General features: G+C 27.3%; 4 protein-coding genes across 10 annotated transcripts; 2 read left to right on the top strand and 2 right to left on the bottom strand.

Annotated features, from left to right (window-relative positions):
* The first annotated feature begins 61 nt into the window (after positions 1-61).
* Positions 62-2,747, top strand: Rilpl (Rab interacting lysosomal protein like). 5 transcript variants are annotated; one of them, XM_072015137.1, is made up of 7 exons: positions 62-104; positions 892-1,242; positions 1,370-1,511; positions 1,598-1,725; positions 1,904-2,274; positions 2,395-2,493; positions 2,558-2,747. In XM_072015137.1, the coding sequence occupies exons 2-7, from the start codon at positions 931-933 to the stop codon at positions 2,679-2,681; spliced, it is 1,176 nt and encodes a 391-aa protein (XP_071871238.1). In that variant the 5' UTR covers positions 62-104; positions 892-930; the 3' UTR covers positions 2,682-2,747. The 5 variants fall into 5 exon arrangements, with proteins under 5 accessions (XP_071871238.1, XP_071871241.1, XP_071871239.1 ...); XM_072015140.1 differs by lacking the exon at positions 62-104 and adding an exon at positions 125-455 and having other exon boundaries at positions 1,370-1,490; positions 1,607-1,725; XM_072015138.1 differs by lacking the exon at positions 62-104 and adding an exon at positions 125-455 and having other exon boundaries at positions 1,607-1,725.
* A 2,890-nt stretch (positions 2,748-5,637) lies between these two features.
* Pasha (microprocessor complex subunit partner of drosha) lies at positions 5,638-9,932 on the bottom strand. Of its 3 annotated transcripts, none has more exons than XM_072015133.1 (7): positions 9,473-9,932; positions 8,086-8,517; positions 7,688-7,771; positions 7,171-7,555; positions 6,794-7,071; positions 6,290-6,726; positions 5,638-6,110 (listed from the first exon to the last, which is right to left on the bottom strand). In XM_072015133.1, the coding sequence occupies exons 2-7, from the start codon at positions 8,486-8,488 to the stop codon at positions 5,778-5,780; spliced, it is 1,920 nt and encodes a 639-aa protein (XP_071871234.1). In that variant the 5' UTR covers positions 8,489-8,517; positions 9,473-9,932; the 3' UTR covers positions 5,638-5,777. The 3 variants fall into 3 exon arrangements, with proteins under 3 accessions (XP_071871234.1, XP_071871235.1, XP_071871236.1); XM_072015134.1 differs by lacking the exon at positions 9,473-9,932 and adding an exon at positions 8,624-9,090; XM_072015135.1 differs by lacking the exon at positions 9,473-9,932 and having other exon boundaries at positions 7,688-7,823; positions 8,086-8,291.
* A 199-nt stretch (positions 9,933-10,131) lies between these two features.
* Positions 10,132-15,315, bottom strand: Phtf (putative homeodomain transcription factor). Its single transcript, XM_072015208.1, has 16 exons — positions 14,906-15,315; positions 14,688-14,827; positions 14,362-14,573; positions 14,087-14,273; positions 13,859-13,995; positions 13,679-13,781; positions 13,374-13,586; positions 13,118-13,182; positions 12,807-12,976; positions 12,535-12,671; positions 12,122-12,431; positions 11,775-12,003; positions 11,551-11,646; positions 11,315-11,458; positions 11,110-11,205; positions 10,132-11,030 (listed from the first exon to the last, which is right to left on the bottom strand). Exons 1-16 carry the CDS (start codon positions 14,929-14,931, stop codon positions 10,881-10,883), a joined length of 2,415 nt encoding a protein of 804 aa, XP_071871309.1. The 5' UTR covers positions 14,932-15,315; the 3' UTR covers positions 10,132-10,880.
* A 566-nt stretch (positions 15,316-15,881) lies between these two features.
* On the top strand, positions 15,882-18,453 carry Edem1 (ER degradation-enhancing alpha-mannosidase-like protein 2). The gene has a single exon (XM_072015143.1). It carries the CDS (start codon positions 16,092-16,094, stop codon positions 18,186-18,188), a length of 2,097 nt encoding a protein of 698 aa, XP_071871244.1. The 5' UTR covers positions 15,882-16,091; the 3' UTR covers positions 18,189-18,453.
* Positions 18,454-23,417: the final 4,964 nt, after the last annotated feature.

Here is a 23,417-nt window from a genome sequence, read left to right as displayed (position 1 = left end):
ATGTGTGTATATATATACATATTGTTGTTGACATAGGTATGTATACAAGTATCCTACTATTTTTTTTAGAACGGAGCATCCAAAATTAACAATGTAGTTTACATGTAAGGCAAGGAATTAATCGATATTTTGCTTTACATTGAACATAATACAAAAATACATATAAGTAAATATTTTTGAGTTATAGTTTCTCAGGAAAATATTATTATGAAAATGTGTAATTACTGAACGATTCTGTTGCGTTCGATTGGAAATGTCCAATCATTGTATCGCTTTGATTAACACTCGCCGATAGATACAGTTTGCGAAAATCGCTGTACCAAAAAGGAGACTAGGCTTAATCTAGAATCACTAGATTGTCGATTTCAAACTTCTCTAATTTTTTCTTCTATTTCGATTTATTACTTCGAAAAGATACATACGGTGCTTGTGATGAAAATCGTCTATATGTACACGTACGTATATTAAAAGTGGAACCTCTGCAGTACTGCCATATAGCACTAAATAGAATCTGATTGCAACTGTGCTTAATCGACATGATCTCATACTTTCAGACACATTAATTGTTATCGATGTATATATTCTAATCGTTTATATTCTTGTATAACGAATATTATTTAAATTTCTTAACGCCAGGCTTAAATTAATATAAAAGTGTGTTATATTGAATGCAGATTATGATAATATTAAATTAATATTAATATTAATATTTTGTTACGTTCCATTGTATCTTTTTTAATTTAACTAATTGATCGTAACACATTTTGAAATATTGAAATTTTTACAAATAATTGTAATATTTAAATTAATTAATCATTGTATTAATATATTAAAACTAATTAGCTAGTAATTGACATAATTTCTGTTAAAATATGTTATTATATATTTCAGCAGCTTCACATATAATATACTTTGATATAAAAAGTATTCATGCCTTTTTGTTTGGGAAATTATACAACCCATAATATGGAGGAATATGCTGTAGTATCCGACATATCCGTTGTAGATGTTTATGATATTGCATCGGAAATAGGAAAAGAATGTGAAAAGCTCATAGATTCATATGGAGTAGACTCTGTGACCAATCTTATGCCAAAAGTAATACATGCATTAGAATTATTGGAAAATCTTGCAACCAAAAATGAACGTGAAAATACTACAGTTCAAGAATTACAAGCAAAGATTTCACAACTCGAAAGTGATAAAATTGAAAAAGCTGAAGATAGACAAAGATTTGAAAAGGTATTTTATTTAGAAAAATTCATAAATTCCACATATATACAGATGCATATACATAGGTATTTGATAGATGTATATTTAGAACTTCCTCGTTTTCTTATTTATTCAGAAACATTTATTTGTTATATAGGAACTGGAACAAATTGAAGAACATTGGCGTCAAGAATCTCGTGACCTAGTAGAAATGGTAACAAGGTTACAAGAAGAAAATAGACGATTATCAGAGGCTCTGCAAGAATCACGTAGTGATAGTCAGTACAGCAGTAAACAAAGTACTAACAACCTTTTTCCTACTAACACGATGCTATAAATGTTCTATCGTATATATGTCTTATTAGTTACATGAATATATTTCCAGCTTTTACAGCTAGTCAAGAAGTTGATATTGCAGTATTGCAGCACTTAAGATCTATGATAGACAAACAAAGAGATCAAATTCGAGGAAGAGACAAAGAGCTGCTGCAAAAAAATACAGAAATAGAAAATGTAAATTGGTACTTATGTTCGTATGTAATTCGTGATTAATATAAATTGTGATTAAGTAATGCTTTTGTAAATGTAATATGTTTGATACTTTATAATTTCCTTAATTGTCTGTTTCGCTTTTTTTTTTAGATACTAATAATAAATATTTTATTGTAAATTATTATTCTATTTTATACAGCTGACAGCACAGGTTGAAAAACTCGGGGTTGTCGGTCGAGAATTAAAGCGGAAACAGCGTCAGGCCCAAATGCAAGCACGTGGTTTAGTAGAGGAACGAGCAGACTTTTTAGCCCAATTGCAAGATCAAAATCGTGAATTGATAAATCTTCGAGCCCGCCTTGGTTTAGCAAAGAAAGAAAATGAAGACCTAAGTAAATTACAGGGTTGCCCAGATTTAACAAATAAAGCTATATATGATTTGGATGATCCTGACAGACCAAGGTTTACTACCGCCGAGTTGAAAGAAATTTTACATGAACGGAATGAATTGAAAGCTAGAGTATCAGATTTAGAAGATGAACTAGAATTATATCGACCAAAACCTGAAACGTACGTTTCATATATATATAACAATAATTTGCCTTGCTCTGTAAATTATAATGAGATTTTTTCAGTACAATTTAATATTACAATATTTAAGAAATTATATTGTGTTTGATATTATTATAGGGTTGAAGATGATAAAGATGCTCCTGTTCAAGGGCCTCTTCCCTATGAACCAGATGATGCACCATGGAAAAAGACATCTGAATCTGGAATTCGTAAATTGTAAGTAATCCATACATGAAAAACTTAAGAATTCTAATTTTTAATAACAATGTCTACTTTCCAGTTTCCGGAAAATTTTCTCAGAGTCTAGCAGTAGTTTTTTAGTTGGTAGTAGCCCACGTCGAAGTCTTTCTAGTTTATCAAAAATGGCCCTCTCTGGAAACAGTACATATGATGAATCTATATAATGGTTTTTCAACGAATAATTTTTAAAATCCTACGAAGATTTATTGAATATAATGTCTTTGTGTTTATTTATAGTATTTTATATTCTAATGATAATACCTAAATTGATTTAATGAATTAAAAGTAACTCATTTTTTTGAGTTATTAATTATAACTATTAAATAACTAAGAAGATTTAATTATACGTGATTAAAAAGAATTAGATAAAAGCACGATTATTCATATATGTGCAACATTGCATTTATCAATTATTAAAATAATCTAAAACGAACTATATTTAAATATATGTTAACAATTAAATTGACGTGCCTCCAAAGTTAAAAATGTTGATAATGATGCATATGGTAGTGTCTTATCATTTCTATTGGTATTATATTTCATATAATATAAGTAATGGTATAAAATATAATATTCTAGACAAAGTTATACAATCTCTTTAACTTGTATAAAAATCATGTAGTAGCATTTTTCATTATTATATATTTATAGCTAACACAAAACAAATGTTTTTAGGTACAAAAAGATTCAGTTTTGTCTTGTTAGAATATGATAATTTCTTTTGCATTTATTACATAACAGTTACAAGTACATGAAATTCCAAAAGTACTGATATATCTTTATCACTATAGACTATTTAACGTTATAATAAATATAAAAATTGTATAATTACATAAAAAATAATTATTGTTTTTTAAAGTATTTATATTTGTATATCTTCGTTTTCTTTTCAAAAATTTTTATGTTTGAATATAATTTAAAATATTAAATTAAAATAAGTATTTTTTTAACTAAAATTTGGGTACATTTAAACAAGTATATATATTTTTTCTATAGTTTTAATAAGAATTTGGATATTATAATGTGTTTACATTTTTTATAATTTGTGTGCCATGTCAGTGTGAAAATAAAGGCAAATATTATACTTATATAGATTGTAAATACTATTTGAAAATCATAAACGTAGATATATTTAATATAATATATATAAAGATATTAATTATATATATATATATATACATAAAATTACACAAGAAATAATAATAGTAGTGTTAATGTGAAAATATGCAATCACGTAAAATGACATTCACATTCAACCAAAAAAGTATATTGATAATAGTCATTCTTGTTAAATTGATATATAAATTAAAATTATAAAAAAGAAATAAAAATATAGTTCTCACTAATAGTTTCAATAATCTCAGAAGAAACCTATAAAAATATTATTTATAAATATTCTAAGTTTAAACTTTAAAATTTCTACACCAGTATGTATATTGTCATATGAAAATATAATTATTAATTTAATTATAAAATAACAATCCTTTTTTAATTGCAGTTTTTTAAATTGATTAAAAGTTTCTAAAATTTTATATAGGAAAGTTTTATACTTTTCAAATACTATGATATAAAATAAAAAATTTAATATTTGTTAAATATGTATTTTTAGACCAGTATAGATACATGTATTCAATAAAACTGTTTCAATTTAACATCTATAAAATGAAATTAGAAGAAACAAGAATATATTGTAGCTTAAGTTACAAATAGCTATAAAACATATCTGTAACTTAAGTTATGTTTTGAAATAAAGGATATGATATATACATATTTATTTTATAATAAAAATATGTTCCACACGCATGCGCACGTTTAAAAATAATTTATTACAATTATAATTCTAGTCCTGTTATGTGTGCCTATCATATATGTAAATGTATTTATCTTACATTAATTTAACAAGGTTTTTAAAACAGCTGATAAAAAGTTTAAGATTTTGTTTATTACACAATGCTTTTGTGTACTATACAATCAGTAAATCTAGTATTTTTAAACAATATTATCTCAAAAAGTAACAATTCTTATGATATAAAAAAACCAAACACGCGCGCGCACACACACACACACATACCAAACAAAATTTATCTATTCCACATATTTTCACAATATTTTAAATAGAATATTAGAATATTATATTAATCATATTACTTACTGTCACCATATTATAGTATAATACATAGTTTTTCTATCTATATAGTAATATTTATATATGTAACATATTGTATTGTAATTAAGTAAACAAAAATTTCATTTACACATAGTTAACACAAAAGAAATCCATAATTTATAATACACAGACAATGAAGATTGATGTTTGTATTTTCTACTGAAATATCATGATACTAAAGTAAAATAATGGAAATACCTTTTAAATGAATTTAGAAATACATACATTGTAATATTTCCGACGAGAGCTTAAACTTTGAAATAGGTTCCAATACTTGTGTTATTAATTTTACAGTGGTATTGTTAAATAATTAGTAAAATACCACATAAATGCAGAATAAGAAAAATAGTGATATAGAAAAAAAATCATACAAAAGTGCCAAAGAAGATAAGTGATGTAAATGTTTTTTGCACTATTTGATAATTTATTTATATTCTATTAATTCTATTAGCAAATTTATTAGGACAATTATAATACTTTTCAATACATTGTAACCATTATTAATATGCAAGATTGATGCCTTAATGTTTATAGAACTGAAATATACTTTACTGTAATCAGTTCTTTAAAAATAAATGATTATGTTTCATGAATCGTTATGTGTTCGGTAATTCTATATAAAATAACATACAATTAATAATCATTTACATGTAATATTAAATCTCCTTTATGTATAGAAACAATAGTAATTTTAAAAGACAATATTGTCAAATACATTTAACAATTTACAGCGCAAGAAAACTAATGTGATTGAGGTAGCATTCTGTAATATCTCGATATCAAAACTGTTCTTGAAATTCAAATCTTAGAAACAATCTCCGAATATTTTTAACCCATATTCACATTTCATTATACTCTTAATCATTGTATTAATTGATTATAAAAATTGATTTCGAGATACATAAAAAATAAAAATATCAAAATATTAAATATGGATAAGGATCAGCACCATTTTCTTTTTAAATTACTATATTATAAAATATTTTGCCCTTATTTTCAAAACATAAAATATAAAGTAAATCAAAAACGTTTACTTTCTTACAAAACTTACAAAATAAACTAATATTTATAGGATACACAGTTGACTAGTATGTTATAAATCCACATTGTTCAAATTAGCTGCAGATCCAGTTGGTAAATCCGGCGGTACAAACTTACCGATAGGTTGTATTGCTTGTCTCTGTTCTGCCAGTTTACGCATTTCTTGTCTAAGTTTACTTAGAATAGCGTGATTTGGTTGGTTGACAGCAGCTTTACCTTGTAACAACGTGATTTCTTGTTCTAGTTGTTTCTTTTCTTTAAAAGATTTTACGCTTCGAGATCCATAAAGTCTTAGTAAGGATCCCCAAGACTGGATATGAGGATGCATAAGCTGCAGGATAGCTTGGGCTGCTCGTTGTTTGCCATCTTTCTTATTACGACATACCTAAAATTATTTCAAATATAAGTTACAATTAAAAGGTACTTTATGAGGAAAATAAAGCGAACTAAAATAAAAAGAGCACATTTATAATGTTGGGTATTCTTTTTTAAGAAAAATAGATAAAATATGGGACTATATAAATTTGAATTAATTATAATTTAATAGATTATAATTTTACTTACAACAGTAGCTTCATGTTTGCCGACACGCATTGTAAATTCATTGCGTTGATGTTTTAATGTGTTTACAGAGTAATTAATATGCATATCACCAAGACCATAATTTCGTTGGAGGCAGGTGATTAAAATAGCATGCGGTGACGGTTCAGTTGTCTTTGCGCAAAATTCTGCGACTCGTGGATCGGTGATCGATATTTCATCAAAGAATGATAAATCTGCATCAGAATTTGTCCTTGATGCTTTAATCATTCGACTGTTATTACCAGAAACTGTATCTCCTCCATTATCACCAGAAATTTTATCTCTCATTTGAGGAATTAAAATTTCAAGAGTTTTCCGCGCAGCATTAGCTTTTGCTTGTTTTTTGCTACTACCAAAACCGCTTCCATACTCCATATCATTTATACAAACAACGGCAGAATATGGAGTTGCTGCATTTTCTAAAAATGCAAGAAATAGATTAATTTAATATATACTAGCTGAAGAATTATTTTTTATACAACTTACCTAATTCTTTAAACTTGTAAGTTGGTTGCTTTTTAAGTGCATGTTGTACATATTCATGAAGTATACAAACATAACTTTTGCCTGAGGGATTCATTATCCAATGTTTTGGTGGTCTTTGTCCAGTACTATCATCTCCAACATTACCACTGCTACTTCCTGCTAGTCCAGAACTACTAACTGGAAACGTTATTAGTTTTGTTCCATCAGGTAAAGTAGGACGTTCAAGTTGTTTACGATGTTTTTTATTTTTTGTAAATTTTCTCCTTGCTGACCATGATCTAAATGATAATGGAGCGTGTTTATTAAAATTTGTTAACTAGTTTTATTCCATTATTTGAGTATTATTGTTTCTTTGATATTATTTAATATATACTTACTGAAATCTCATTACTTTAATAGCTTTAAAGCGAAATACCGATTGGCAATAATTTCTTAATTGTTTACTATCTAACGAATGAGCCGCTCGATTTTCTTGAATTGTTTCAATTTTTGCACTAGGCAAGCTACACACTTCTGTATTTGGATCACGTTCTTTCTGCTTTTTTCTTTCTTCTTCTTCTTCATGAAGAGCTCTTTTGTATTGAAGGCAAGGTATTGCACTAACAGGCACTTCGTGTTTTCTCACACTGCCAGGTCCAAGGAAATATGGTTTTGCAAGAGTACAAACTCTACTTTGTTTATGCAAATATAAAGGCATTCCACTATTATGTGTTACCTGTACCCAGCCTTCTGGAAGTACATCAAAGTGATTATGTCCAATTTCTGTAAAAATAAAAGTTATATTCTTATATGTTACACTTTACATATAACTTCTTGATAATTTCACAGTAACTATTGCTATAGTTTTTATACAATATTGGAATCTTTTTATATATTAAATATTTAAATACTCACCATCCAAGACGAGTTTCACTTTCTCTTCATATGGTACACTATCCTTCTTGTCTTTTCTTTTGCCTTTAAATTCTTCCGGTAAACCTAATAGTAGCATATAATACTTAACTAAAAAAATACTCTGGAGCTGCATGATCTATATAAGAAGTATAAAAGAAAATAACAAATGATCTTATCTTTCTGTCTTCTTTTTATGATTTTATTTTAGACACATATAAGTTTTCCAATTTAGCCTATTCTTATAAGTTTCTTTCATATTAATATAAGTTATGCTTACTATAAACTATTGTCTCTCTTTCTCTCTCAGTACCTTGTATACTTTACCTTACAAAACAGCAATAAAATTTATTGCAATATTTATTTTGAATTTGAAATTGTTTTAAAATAGTAAGATTTACCTTCTTCAAGCATGGCTTCAATTTCTTCATCAGGTACATCAGAATCCATACTTTCATTGGTATCAGAATCCATATCACAGCAGTTCTGATCTGGATGGCGTTCTAAATCATCCAAAACATCAAACTGTCTTAAATCATCTGTAGCTGCAATGCTATCTGTGTTAGATTCCATAATACAGTCTTCGGTAGTAGAACCATTGTATGCATTTGTATCATCAACAGATATAGTTTCTTCTTCCATTATATCACTACAATTGCTTCTGTCCGACATTCTACCTTGATTATCAGTATTTATTTCCAATGTACTTTGTTGATTATCCAAAATTGTTTCGTTTGTGTTTTCATTTTGAGAAGCCATATTTGATTCAGGGATTTCTTCAGGAACTTCTTTATCAATCTCCATTATATGTATAACAAGGATCTGCTAAAATACTGTAAGATCTAATTATCAATAACATATCAAATTTCAATTTAGAGGATATTTTAGGTCTTATAATTTTTATAGTTGATTAAATATTTAACACATTCATATACTAACAAGCAAATAATTTTTAATTATCTTTGTAGCAAAATTTGTTACATAAACTTAAACACAAACTCTGTATATAATAACCCGTGGATTAAATAATATCAAGCACGTCGCATGGCCACACCACTTTCACCAATGAGGCCAAAGTCCAATCAATTTGAAACCACTTTAAAAGTGGCAACGAAAATTGGACATTTGCATTAGTGTTAGCAGTTTGGGGCCTATTATATATCCATGAGTACATATTGCACAAATAATACATTATATTGTCAGAATATTGTAGAATGTAGTTGACACACTTGCTTGGCTCCGAAACTAGACAGGGACAACATTGAAAAATTGAACCTGTTGCTAGTCCGAATAATGCACTAATGATATGACAATTAGATTTGTTTAAATAATATATCAAATACTCCTGTTGTAAGCTAATATAAATTACATGCAAGTTTAATATCTTTTTATCTATACACACTAGTAAAATGTAATATATTTAGAAAATATGTACAAAGTATAAAAATATTGTATATATTACAGTATAATGAAATCCTCTCTTGTTTATCTGAGACACGTATAAAATAGACAAACTTTTTTACTATAATAAAATTGCTTCTCAATTTTCTAATTCATGTACATTAAATAAACGTATCTTATTTTTAAAAAAGTTTGTTCTATATACACAAATTGAGTGATAGATAAAATAATCATACGGATAATTATATTGTTGTAATAGTAAAAAATTTACTTTCTGTCTTTTTATATAAGTTGATAGTGAAAGCATATGATTTTCGTATTTAGCAAGTAATGTAAATCAATATTATAATACATCGTTATTAATTTCATATAGCTTCATAATAATACCTTTATTTATTATATCACAATATCGTATATTTCCGAAAATTATAAACGTTAATTCACCGACCATTTAACAATGTTGGGTTAGGTACAGTTTATCTTAGATACTTTATGTTTACTGACACTTTTTTAATATTTATGATTTAAAAGAAAAACTTCTGTATCAGTTTTATTTAGAACACAAATTACTTTTAAATCAGCACTTAGTTATTTAAGATAAATTTACATACATTTTGTTTAAAATTTCAACTATACCTCATGTAATAATACAATAGGATAGAAACTTTTGTGTTCCAACGCTCTCTTTCGTTATATTGAAAAAGCTATACTCAGCCAATGAATGTATCACCCATAGATCACCATCGACTGGCATTGACTATTGATTAAGGACCTAAGACATAACTGTACTTACCTCGTCGATGGTATCATATTTGATTTTGATTATATGTATTTTTAAATTTATTACTAATTAATCGTCAAAATGAAAAAGCAAAAATAAAATTTAAGTAAAGTGAGATTTGAATTTTACATATGTACAATTTTACTTATTACTATTTCTAAGTATTATAGATAAATAATAATTATTATAAGTATTATTTTATAATAATTATAATTATTATAAGTATTATAGACGAAAAATATAGGTATTTAAACGAAAATCAAGATTATATTGCATATAATTTTATTTTTTAGAAAACAGATTTGCCAAAAAGATCGAATACGATAAAATTCACATAATTTACATTTAAGTCACAATATTTATAATTGCAAGAGTATATGTGTATCTATACATACAATACATACATATACATGATTTAATTGTTTTATTTTATATTTTGTATATTCCACTTAAAGCATTGTTTGCAGCAATATTTACAATATTATATGTACATGATACTTAGATATTCTATATATGTATATAAAGCATCAATAAATATGTATTTAAATTGTTTGTTAAGTATTAAACGAGCAATTATATCAGAGAGGAAATTTCCTCTCTGATTATATCCGAATTTTGCTATGAGCATAACAGATTGTAATACATATGGGTTGCATATAGGTTGTAAAATAACGGTTACTTTAAAAGAAATAAATATTTACATCTGATATTTTTATAGAATATTTCAATATAATTTACTATAATAATTATGAGCAGAACTTTTATTACCTTTTATTATAACAAATAGAAACAATTTAGTGGTTTACTTCGTCGCTATAAAACAGAATTCCTAACAATATCATAAAATAACAATGATACGTAATATACGTAAACTAAAAAATTAAAAAATGAAATATTTTCTTTCAATATTTAAAACAATACTATAGAATGTCAATAACGAAGTTATTTTCTTTAATGATTCGACATCATGAGGTAGTTATATGGAAATAAATATTTAATATAATATCCCTCTTTTTATTTAATTTTTATCTTATGTAACTTAAGCTTAAATCCAAGTAATTCAGAAAGCACTCCCGAAAGAGCAGATAATAGTACTACTTTTGTAATTGTGTATAAATAGGGATTAGCTGATAAACCAGATATTTTAAATGGACATTCAAGTTCCTGCAAAATATATACTAATTATCTGATTGAATCAATTGTTTTACAAATGTAATAACAAGGACATGCGTTTTCATACTACCTTTATCAAATCTGCTGCTAATTTGAGTACATTATTTGCTACCATAAGTTCTTCTTTTTTATGTGGCTTTTGCTCTATTTGTAAATATAAATTAATCTAAAAACAAAACAATACCAAATACTTCAAATTAAAATACAAATATGAATAATATTTTGTATATGTATTAAATATGTTATATATATCGCTTTTGATTTATTTTAATTACCTGTTCAGTTATTAACACAGAAAGATTTCTGTATTTTTTATTAATTTTCGTACCCAATGTCATAAAACGTAATATAAATATTCCAAGAGAAAAACTCCAAAACAATGCTTCAACGTTATATCGGGAATGTAAACTCTCAAGGTCCTATATCACAAATATTAATATTATACTTATAGAGTGTTTTATGTATATATGTATATTCTCATTGTAATATTTTTTATACAATTTCTTCTTACCTTAATTAACTCCAAGCTCACAAATGATAACAATAATAAAGTAACAATGAATACTGCTGATACTATTACATCTACAGAACGTTGCGGTCCTCTTCTCTATAATATATGATACATTGGAAATGAATTATTATTGCTTAAAAAATTGAAATATTACAAATATATTAAGAATATGCTTAGAACTAAACACACACACATATATATATATATATATTTTTTTATTTTACCTTCAAATAAGATCTGACACTTAACCACAATTTTATATTGCGTACTTTATTTAATCGAAAATGTGGTAAATCAGATTTTCTGGCACGTCTTGACGATGTTAAATGTGAAAATAATTTTGCATATAAAAGTCTTTGTTTATAAGTACGTTCTGCAACTGCTAATAAAAAGAATAATAAAGAGGATAATATAAGTCTTTCAAATGCTGATATAAGCACTACTATACGTTCCCTGAAATTAATAATAACATTCATTAATTTTTTCCTACAGATATTTTTCCAACAATACTACATTTTATTACATGTAAGATAGTTTTTATTTCATTAAAATATTTATTATGTGTACTTACCATAGAGTTGTTCCAAAGGTCAAATCTATAACTTTAGCTAAAATATCACTATATGTTTCTAAATTGACATAAGTCAAGTCATTTGGTATTAAGGAACTCGTTACATTGCTACTGTTGTCCATCCCAACATGATCACTCAATCGTTTAATAGATGGTATTAAAGCTAATACCACACTAAGCATTAAGCCTCCATAAAAGTAATTCATATTCTCAGGCATTGATTCTACTCTAGCAATAATAGCTGAGCTGATATCCAACACCGATAATTCAGCCTTTTTTATATCACGTCGTGTCCATATAGTACAGGAAACTAAAATATAGCAAAATTTTAATAGATTATAATAGAAAATACATTTAAAATTATAATTAAATACTAAATTTTATCTATATTATTATAATTTAATTTATGTTACCACGATCGTATGAAGCACAATTAGAAATAAGCATTATGGAGGGTGGTAATTCAAATTCCCAAGAAAAAGGATGCTCAACAAATTCCCCATAATTTTTGTTAGTTTCATTATGGAGATCAGATTCTTCAAGTTCTGAACTGTAAAAGGATTTAAATTTAAAAAGCTAATTTAGTATAAAGATATAAATGGTAAGATGACCTCTTTTACTGAATATCAGTCTAATTCATTTAAACCTAATTAAATAAAATTTCAGATTCTAAAAAATTGTTCACCTATAGCTACATTCATCACTATTTGTTGTTACTCCCATCCATTCTGTAGCAGATGTTGTAGCTTCTGTTAAATGATTTGTAACTGTTTCTTCACATTCTCCTTCTTCTTCACTTTCACATTGTTGTCGTCCTTCCCTTGATCCTATTCCCATTAGACATTGATCTTTATCCTTTAAAGAATAACTTAAAATTTTAATACGTTTATATTCAAGTAACTCACATAATTATCTAATATAATGAAACACATTACAGAAAAATTAATAATATGAAAAATAAACTATGAAAGTTAAAAACAAGATTAGGATATTTACCATCTTGTTAGAAGTTTCTGCTTCGCTATTTGAGGAATTTTCCTGTGATTTTAATAATTCAGGTGCTGCATGGAAAGTGGAAGACAATCATTTTAGCTAATAAAGATATTAGATAAATTGCTAGAGAGATTTAATAAATAAATATATGTCTAAAATATGAAAATACATTATTTTAAACAGATACTAGCACTTTGTATCGTGTATTGCATAATGTTACTATATGAAATGTTTAAATAAAATTTGTCAAAAATCAAACCTGAAAATTTTGATTGCAAAACTTGTTGACTAGTAGAATCTTCTAACCAAAGAATGCGTTCCTCATTATTTTTAAGTAATTCCCGTTTATGTTTAAATTTCTCTGGTACTCGTGCAGCACTTTTATCATTATCACTGGACACATTTCCATTTAAGCTTTCAAATCCATCATCATCCTGATGTATATTTTTTATATTTGGATCTGGAACTTCATCTGTAACAAAAAGAAGTATACTTTGCATTTAAACAAAAGCATGTAACTAACAATAAGACAGAAAGTTTTAGTACAGTATATAATGTATTAACTTGATTGAGTATGACTAGCTGAAGCCTCATTTATGGGTAAGGGATGGTTCACAGCCACATTCATTGGCTCATTATCACAAGATGCTTGAGCTGTCAGAAATTCCTATAAAAGTGAACTACTATGTATAAAGTTTTTTAAAAACCTATTTTTATATATTTCAAATAATAAATTATAATTACCTGTGACCGACTAACAGTCAAAGAATTTTCAATTACAACCTTTTTAGCAAACCGCACAGATGTTAATACTTCATCACTTACTGTGCTAGCTTTTTCAGATGCTGTATCTTGAGATGATTTAGAATCTTTATGCAAACCTACAGGATATAGTAAATATAAACTAAAATAGAAATCCACATACATGATAATTATATAAAATAATTCTACAATATATAATAAGAAACTTACGCAGGTTTTGTCTTGTCCTGGATTTACCCATTCGACATCTAGTGTGTCTTAAACGTCTAACTATTTTTTGTTTATTTTGTCCATCACCTATTGTTGGTCCTGAATGAGTTGATACAATATGGGAATGAACAACACATAATGTCAACATCATAATAGCAGGTATTAATACCTCTGAAGTTGATATAATCTGTAAATGTATAATCTTATACGTATATCTATAAATACATACATATATGCATGTGTGTATATTTGTAATACTAATAAACATTTCATACATCACTTTCATTGTCCTTTGCCATTTGACAAAAATATATACCCATATTGACCAGTTGCAAACTATACAATAATAAAAATAAAGTAAAAATTGTTAAACTAGTTTGCTGTATCCACCATTTTCTATATAAAGGAAGAAGCAATAAACGCTGAAGTGCCAAGCAAGCTACAGTTGACAATCCATGCTTTGGCTTGGCTTTTGGAAAAGAAGAACCTATATGCATTAATATTATATAAATAGAATATTAATTGATTATAAATATAAATATCATAATATTGAATAACTTAACAGTTAAATTTTGATTATAATTTCTTAGTTTATTATTACCTCTTACAAGATCTACATCAATAAGTTCCGTTTTTAGTTTTGCAGTTCTCATTGGAACATGCGTAAATCCTTCAAGAATATGTTGTTCCACGGTTTTTTCCCATTGTTGCTTATCATAAGTACCAATTTTCTTCTGATACCTAAAACGTGAATTGTTTTAAATGTACAATCAGCCATATAATCTTGACCGAAATGTGATGAAAACGCAAATTTCTTACCAATAAACAAGCTCGTTTAATTTCATTTTTGTCGATCGCTATCGTAATCGTACAGAATGACTGTTAATTTTTAATCTTAACCAATAATCGACAATATTTGAGCGAACGGAAGATGATTTTCCGTATACTTTTGTTAGTATGTTAAAAGAAAATGTTGCTCCCATAATATATAACAAGCGTTATTTACAAATAATATTTTCAGTCAGGATATACCAACAGACGAGACATATAAAATACGAATATTCACAACACATTCAATAATTTTACGCCATTATCTAGAAACAAAATGTTCTAGATTCCTAGCAATAATTGTGACAATTAATAAGAAGATTATTTTCAATTAATTCTAATTTATAAATGTATACTAATAAAGTCTTGTACGAAAAAATAATTATGCATGTAATATTTTTTATCTGTTCGCGTTTATAATATTTCTTTTTAAACAGCGTTGCGAAATACAATGTAGCTACCAATCTTATAATAATATACATAAAACAGTAACTTCTTTTGATTATCAAATTTAACGATTATGTTGTTTAAATTAATTTTGTAGATATTAAAATTTGGATAGCAAAATTAAATATCTCTATCTTCATTTTGTTATTAAACTTAAATATCCCTATTTTATTATCACTATTTTATTTTATTATCACTCACTCATAATAGTCTTTTTAAACTACAATAAAAATTTAATTGTGAAAGATTTGAGTATATTACTAAATATTTAATTTAATCAATTTTATAATATACTTAGATGTATGAAAATAAAAGCTAATATGCATAAATGTATATTAATAAAGTATGATACAGTAATTAAGATTACATAGAATGTAAAATATTTCACAAATTCTTTAATCTGTTTATTTACATGTATTTAGATGTTTTTATTACTAGATAAATATGCATATTTAACATTTATGTATATAAATATTATGTATCTTCCCCCTCCTCTTAATGAGTTTAAGCAACATACTTCATGCTATAAAACAAGCTAGAAATTACTTAAGAATAAGTCATGTATCATATATTACATCAAACAAAAGCCGGTTTCTAATAATTTTTAACATCTTCGTTAAGTAATGCCACGTTTAAAAAGATCATTTTATTTTAATGCATTTATATATACTGTGATTAATAAAATCTCAATTAATAAAGAGATATAAACATTCACGGATTGATTATCAAGATGCATCTTCTTGATACATGGTTATGTTTTGGTTTTTTATCTTTGGTAAATGGGCTACATGAATACGAGAAAAAAGATTTGATTACTCTAAGGGAAGAAGTACGATCTATGTTTGATCATGCTTATTCGAGCTATTTAAAATACGCTTATCCCTATGACGAACTACGATCATTGAGTTGTGATGGATTTGATACATGGGGCAGTTTTTCATTAACACTTATCGATGCTTTGGATACCCTCGCTGTAATGGGTAATTTTTCTGAATTTCGACGTGTAGCAGAAATTATAAGTGCTAGAGCAGATTTTGAGGCTAATATCAATGTATCTGTATTTGAAACTAATATAAGAGTAGTGGGAGGATTACTTAGTGCTCATCTTTTATCACATAAAGCAGGCATTAATTTAGAGCCAGGATGGCCTTGTAATGGTCCATTATTACGCCTTGCAGAAGATATGGCAAAACGTTTAATTGCAGCCTTTGACACTCCAACAGGAATGCCATACGGCACTGTTAATTTGAAATATGGAGTACCTGAAGGTGAAACAAGTATCACATGTACTGCTGGAATCGGAACATTTCTATTAGAATTTGGAACTTTGTCTAGATTAACTGGAGATCCATTGTATGAAGAAGTAGCTATGAATGCTATTAAAGCATTACACTATCATAAATCAAATATTGGATTAGTGGGTAATCATATAGACGTACTAACAGGTCATTGGACAGCTCAGGATTCAGGAATTGGTGCAGGTGTTGACTCTTATTTTGAATATTTAGCAAAAGGCACTTTATTATTTCAAGATCCACTACTAGCAACAATTTTTCATGAGCACAAAGCTGCTATTGAGAAATATATTCGACGAGAGGATTGGCATTTATGGGTTTCTATGACAAAAGGTCAAGTAACTTTGCCAGTGTTTCAGTCTTTGGATGCCTATTGGCCCGGAGTACTGAGTTTATTTGGCGAAATTGGAGATGCAATGAAGTCATTGCACAATTATCATCGAGTTTGGAAACAATTTGGATTCACACCAGAATTTTATAACATACCACAAGCAGAAGCAGGTATTAACAGGGAAGGTTACCCGTTAAGACCAGAACTCATAGAATCAGTTATGTACTTATATAGAGCTACAGGAGATCCTTATCTCATACAGGTAGGAATAGATATATTAAGAAGTTTGCAGCATAGTGCTAAAACTAGCTGTGGCTATGCAACTATCAATGACGTTAGGGACCACCGAAGGGCTGATAGAATGGAGTCCTTTTTCTTAGCAGAAACAACTAAATATCTTTATCTCCTATTTGATCCTGATAATTTTATTCATAATTCTGGTCAGAAAGGAGAAATTATAGAAACACAATGGGGTCAATGTATTGTAGATGCAGGAGGATATATTTTTAATACAGAAGCACATCCCATAGATCCTGGAGCATTGTACTGTTGTCATAGAAGTCAGAATTTATTTTCAGACCAAAAAGCGACGTTATGGAAATTCATTCCTGTAAATGATGTGAAAGAAAAGGAAAATATAGAGCATGCCTTGTATGCAAAAGATGTAAAAGATAGAAACGATGATAAACCAATTGAAATTCTAAAATTATCTGAAATGAGGCACACATCTGTAAATAATGTAGAGAATAATAATAACAAAAATTTAATCAATCCTTTGCCACTTATAAATGACAAAGTAGATGAAGCGACAGCAATAGAAGAAGAAAGTAAAATAAACACAAACAATCCTGAAACTTTGTCCAGAAGTCTTTGTCAGGAAGAACCTGAATCTTTGAAAGTACAAGTTGCTGCACCTCCTTCAGGAATTTATAAAGCTGATGACTGTGAAAATATTGATACTTATGAAACCTATACTACTTCTGATGGGCATTATACTACTTCTGCTACGAAAAATAACACAGAATCGTTTATTAAACAAAACAGTATAAAATCGAGATTTGAACCACAAATATTGCTTGAGAACATTCGAAAAAAGAATTTATATCCAACAAATAATTCTGCAAAAATAAATTATCAGCTTTTATCTTGCCAATCTCAATCATTCCTGCAACGTATATCAATTATAGGAGAATTTTTTTAATCAATTTATTGTTTATTTATCAATTTTTTTAATATCAATTGTATATACAAATGTATAGATAGAATATACAGCGGAGTGCGATATAATAGATTAGAGAGGGGAGATAGATACGTAAGAAAAGAATTTAGATAGGTAGAGACAAGGAAAAAAGTTTAGAGTTAGATAGATATAAGGGAGGAGGCAATAAGGTGATAACGCCACAAAAAAAAGAAAATGTAAAAAGCGTGATTAGGCAAAAGAAGATGTAAAACCGAAAACTCGTCCAAAGCCGAAAGGCACGGACTAAGTAAAAATAAATAAAATATACAAATGTATATGTGTATATTTTCTGTTAATCTTTATCTTAAATATGAATATATTTAAATTACTTTTAACGACCATTAAGTTGTGACATATCATTTGCAAATACATGTCTTAGCGAAATATAAGTTGTCGTAAATTGAACTAACAATTAACAATATCAAATTTTCAGCATATACATATATATGTATAAAAAATTGTGTACTTAGTTATTGTAGATCGTAAAAAGCAGTTTGAAAAAGAAAAGAATTTTCGATTCTTATATTTTCGTATTTTTAGCAATCAATAGCATAAATTAATTAAGTTTGGAATAAAAATTTTATTGTATATTTTAACAGCGACCTTGAACTTTCGTGCATTCTGATGAATAAAGCATGAGCACCAACCTACACAAAACAAATCCTTACATAACTACTCAGTAGATAACAATATTATATATGCTCGTTAGTATACTATATTTATAAGACATAATAGCTTGGTATATGTTTAAATAAAAGAGAAAAGCAAAGTAAACAAATTGTAATAATTGAAACATATTTTACAAAGTAACACAATTGTAATAATTATTTATCTATGATCAAAGAGGTATGGTATATGTTTAAATAAAAGAGAGAAGCAAAGTAAATAAATTCTAATAATTATTTATCTATGATCAAAGAGGAAATTTCTTCTCTGCTATAATTTATAGTATATAAACAACTTATAAACTATACAAATATAAAACTTATGTTTCATATGTGCAGGCCCTGTATAAATATAAATTTTATGTTAAATCATAAATTAAATTAAAGGTAAATATATATTTCACGGATAAATGTTTTGAATTTAAAGATTGTAAATTCTAAGCATCATAATTATTAAAATTTGCTATGATAAATGGCAAAATATCATCCGGTATATCAATCGCTAAATGGGGAATCCCAATAACGTTCAAGGCTAGTGGACTTCTCATTTAGTCATTGCTACTACAATTAAAATTCCCCGACATAAAAGCAGAGAGGAAGTGCTGCACCACGCAGGCAATATTGGAAGGTGATCCATGCTAGTATATACAAAATCCTATGAAGTTAGAGTTCTGCTCTGTTTAATTGCACACTAGCATAGACAAGAACCTATTTAATTGTACGGTTCTACAGGAAAGTTCATATCTACTTTCCTATCCGAAATAGATAAGTATGAGAATAACAAAATCGCGCAAAAATTAAACTAATTGTAAGTTGCCTAGGAGAAATTAATTGTTCACTATATTTCTTTAGAGAAAAAAAGAAAGTATTCTCTTTCAAACGATAATGGATGAGTGGAATGATGCAATAGAAAAGTAAAACAGGTTCTTGTAGTGTAGAACTATGGTCAACCAAACAGGGTAAATCACTAAAGTTATAGGTTCTTGTATATGCTAGTGGGAACCATCTTCAGCATTTGGCCGTATGAAGCAGCACCTGTACTGTGAAATAATAAGAACGATAAGCATAAAACATCATTTCCTCTCTGGTAAAAATTTGTAAAAATCCCTATGTGGATTCAGGGGAATTCCATATCCCCTCTTTCCCAATTCCATGTGCATATATAAAGCATTGAACCTGCTTGAAGACACAATTAATCTACCAAAGCGCAAGAGCATACGTCTTTAAGAAATTTCTTTTAAGAAATTTTTACGTCATAACTATAAACTACGCAATTCTAAAGTAAGTGAAGTATATTTTTTTATGTTAAACCATTTTTATAATTATTTTATATATTTTTTCTTATTCTTTTCTTCCTCTTCTCGTATGTTGCTAGAATTTTTCTTAGGAATATTAAATAAATTATTTAGATTAATAAAATCAATATAAATTCATATGTTTTTTCTGTAAGAATATTTATATTCTTAGTCAACTGCCAATTATTCTTTCTATTATATAGATTTAGTTGATTATGTAACGATGATTGTGATGATTTGTTGACTTTAATATTTTTGGGTAAATTAGGAAAAAGTCACAAATTTTACTTTACTTTATTCAATTGCTCCTCTGCTGAAACTTTAATATTCGGTGAAATCCGTTCCGTATATTATGTAATGAAATGATTGTAAATTTGATTTTTCATTGAGCATCTTATCTTGGAGTATAATTCAACAGTAAAAGGGATAATATCACACAACATTAATTTATAGTAATGTAATAAAATCTATCCATGTATTCTGTACGTGCACGTAACGAATTATATTTTTGTATTTTTGTATTTTTCTTCTTTTTCAACAGATGGACAAGGCATCACAGGATAATAGAACAAAACAATGTAATCCAACTCATGGACCTACTGGTCCAGGGCATCAAGCAGGATATCATGGATCAGGGACGAAGGCGGATTTGGATAACCGTTCCAATCAAATGAATCCTAATAATCCATTGTACAAAAAGTGAATTAATTGCATTGTATAAGTCAAATGCAATTATAATAGAAAAATAATGTACTTCAGTGATGCAATAAATACACATTAATACAATAACTTTTTGTTACATTTATTGTGATTCCTTTCAAGACAAACATCTGCACTAAGACCGCGAGCTATTCTGTTCAAAAAATTATATAAAACTTATTGTACATAGAGTATATGTGTAATACCTAGCAGCTGTAAATAGGTGTAATTATTCTTTTTGTAAATTCATGTTTCGCCACTTTTCATGACGTATATTTTCCATTAGATGGATACCGTGTTTACAAAACGACGATTAGATAAAGATAAATATAAGATAGTTTTTAAAACTATTTTTAAAAAATTTTAAATAAAAAGAGTAATTTTTTTGAAATAAGAAGTAACCGCAAATTTTATTGTCTGCATTGTAACGTGTAAGTAGTATCTATTCTAATGTTTCGAGGTTTTCATTCTTATTTGTAAAAAAAGTAACTTTCTCTGTAACAAAAAGTATCTGAAAACCATACAGATCTGATTCGGTTACGCTCCAAATACTATTTATCGCTACATAAAGGATTCGTTCTACCCGAAAATATCATTGTATTTTCATCTATCGCCATGAATTCGTTGGTAAGTTGCATATCATTAATATTGGTAATATGTATTATGATTTTTATTATAAGTGAAAATGTCTGTGTATTATTTTAGAAAATTGTCAGCTTACTTTGTTTCCTCACTTTAATAATATTTGTGAATGTAAAAGGTAATAGGGGAAAAACAACTATGCAGAGTGATGCTATAGAAATTGGTAAGATTAAAAATATAATCTTTTATACCATGTACTTTTCAAATAATAATTTATAAATTGATTGAAATAAGATTGACTTATTCTTGCATATTACATTATACGTTGTAGATATAAAATTCCACTGTTCGAATTATGTTTCTATAAAATAGTTTATTCGAATCTTTCTAAGTGCCAGTGGTTATATATTAATTCACTTTTTGGAACTAGATTTATTTTCTTCCAGGGGACGTACCACGTGTAAAAATAAAAGTATTTCGAGGTTCAAATAAAGAACAAAATGGAGAGCAATTTTCTACATGGGGATTTTGGATCAAACAACCAGCGACAATGAAATGAGGGCACGTTAAATATCACTTTGTAATTATTGCGCGCATAAAAGCTTATGGTTTATTTTTCGTATGAAATACGGACGCATACATATGTATATACTTTATTGTAGAATAAAAAAAGAATTTTTTTTTTTAGTAGAATATGTAGGTACATAAATTATGAATCGAACTAAAAAATGTGAATACTTTTTAAATCATGGTTATTATTTCTTGATAAAATATTGTGATCGTTATAAATTTACAAATTTATACACGAACGTAATCCCTTGGAATATATTATATGGATATATGTTTAAAAATGTATTACATATTTTTATGCATGCACTGTTAGTTTCCATAGTGTTGATTAAAGTTTTGCAAAGAATATTACGGGAATTTCAATGTCACACAAAAGGAGCTTGACATTTTTGAATGTCATGATACTTAAGAAGAATTCTGTATAAAAAATGGAAATAAAAATAAATACTGCACATGAATATTATATATTGTTATTGATAAATACTGTTTATTAATAAAATTATGTTGTCAAAAAGAAGCGCTTTTATTTCAACTTAGAAACGAACATTTCGTACATTACAATCCAATATCTTTATATCGTTTTGAATCGAGTTCCATAAATCGAGCCAGATTCAAATAATATTAAAGCATATGTAAGATTGATAAACAATACTGTATCATAAGTACATGTATATCTATTGTCTGTTTAAGGACTGTATCAATTAAAGGTCCGTTGGAAAAAAAATTCATCGATTACATTGAAACATGTGTAGTTTTGTTTATTATTCTTTATAACGTATGTATTATTTTTTGAAAATATTGTACTCACAAAGGTGAATAATAATTATTCAAACCTCTTTTTAGCTATAGTCTTTGAAATAGAAACTTCCTTTTGTAATCATTGTAATCTTCATGCACGACATTCTGTCTAATTTTATTTAATGTCTATTTTTTTTGGTCGACAATTATAATCAAAGCTTCGTTATACTTCTTAAAATAAAAGATCGATACTATGTATACATATACATTATACATATATACGATAGCGATATCTCTTCTTTAAGATCAAGGCAATATCATGTGTAATTTATCAATCTTGCGTTGACTTTTACCATTTATCTACGTTAATAATGTAAAGAAGGAAACGATTCCTCAAGAAAGGAAAAAACTAGTTGAAATAATTTTCAGATGATTTCACTTATACATTAAATTTGATCATAGCCTTAATAATTAACGCTTAACTTCTATAACTCACAATATAACGTTTAATATCATTGACAAAGGTTTCGTTCGATCAATAGATCGTATTACATTAATTATTATTATCATCTTGGAAGACATCATTGGAAGACTCGTTTCATGAATATTATTGTATCTCATTTAAATAACATATTGTGACT

The sequence above is a fragment of the Bombus fervidus genome, chromosome 13 (assembly GCF_041682495.2).
Source record: "Bombus fervidus isolate BK054 chromosome 13, iyBomFerv1, whole genome shotgun sequence".
Lineage (NCBI taxonomy): Eukaryota > Metazoa > Arthropoda > Insecta > Hymenoptera > Apidae > Bombus > Bombus fervidus.
The sequence above is the reverse complement of the archived record's forward strand: the minus strand, read 5'-3'. Positions and strand labels throughout refer to the sequence as shown.

Excerpts from the sequence above, each read along its gene's own strand:
- Phtf (XM_072015208.1), bottom strand. The coding sequence starts at position 14,931 with ATGAAATTAAACGAGCTTGTTTATTG. Across the intron at positions 14,828-14,905 it reads TTAAACGAGCTTGTTTATTG|GTATCAGAAGAAAATTGGTA; the intron begins GTAAGAAATTTG and ends TTCACGTTTTAG. Across the intron at positions 13,782-13,858 it reads TGACTGTTAGTCGGTCACAG|GAATTTCTGACAGCTCAAGC; the intron begins GTAATTATAATT and ends TCACTTTTATAG.
- Rilpl (XM_072015137.1), top strand. The coding sequence starts at position 931 with ATGCCTTTTTGTTTGGGAAATTATACAACCCATAATATGGAGGAATAT. Across the intron at positions 2,275-2,394 it reads TATCGACCAAAACCTGAAAC|GGTTGAAGATGATAAAGATG; the intron begins GTACGTTTCATA and ends ATATTATTATAG. Across the intron at positions 2,494-2,557 it reads GAATCTGGAATTCGTAAATT|TTTCCGGAAAATTTTCTCAG; the intron begins GTAAGTAATCCA and ends TCTACTTTCCAG.
- Pasha (XM_072015133.1), bottom strand. The coding sequence starts at position 8,488 with ATGGAGATTGATAAAGAAGTTCCTGAAGAAATCCCTGAATCAAATATG. Across the intron at positions 7,772-8,085 it reads TGAAGCCATGCTTGAAGAAG|GTTTACCGGAAGAATTTAAA; the intron begins GTAAATCTTACT and ends TGCTACTATTAG. Across the intron at positions 6,111-6,289 it reads GCAAACATGAAGCTACTGTT|GTATGTCGTAATAAGAAAGA; the intron begins GTAAGTAAAATT and ends AAATAATTTTAG.
- Edem1 (XM_072015143.1), top strand. The coding sequence starts at position 16,092 with ATGCATCTTCTTGATACATGGTTATGTTTTGGTTTTTTATCTTTGGTA.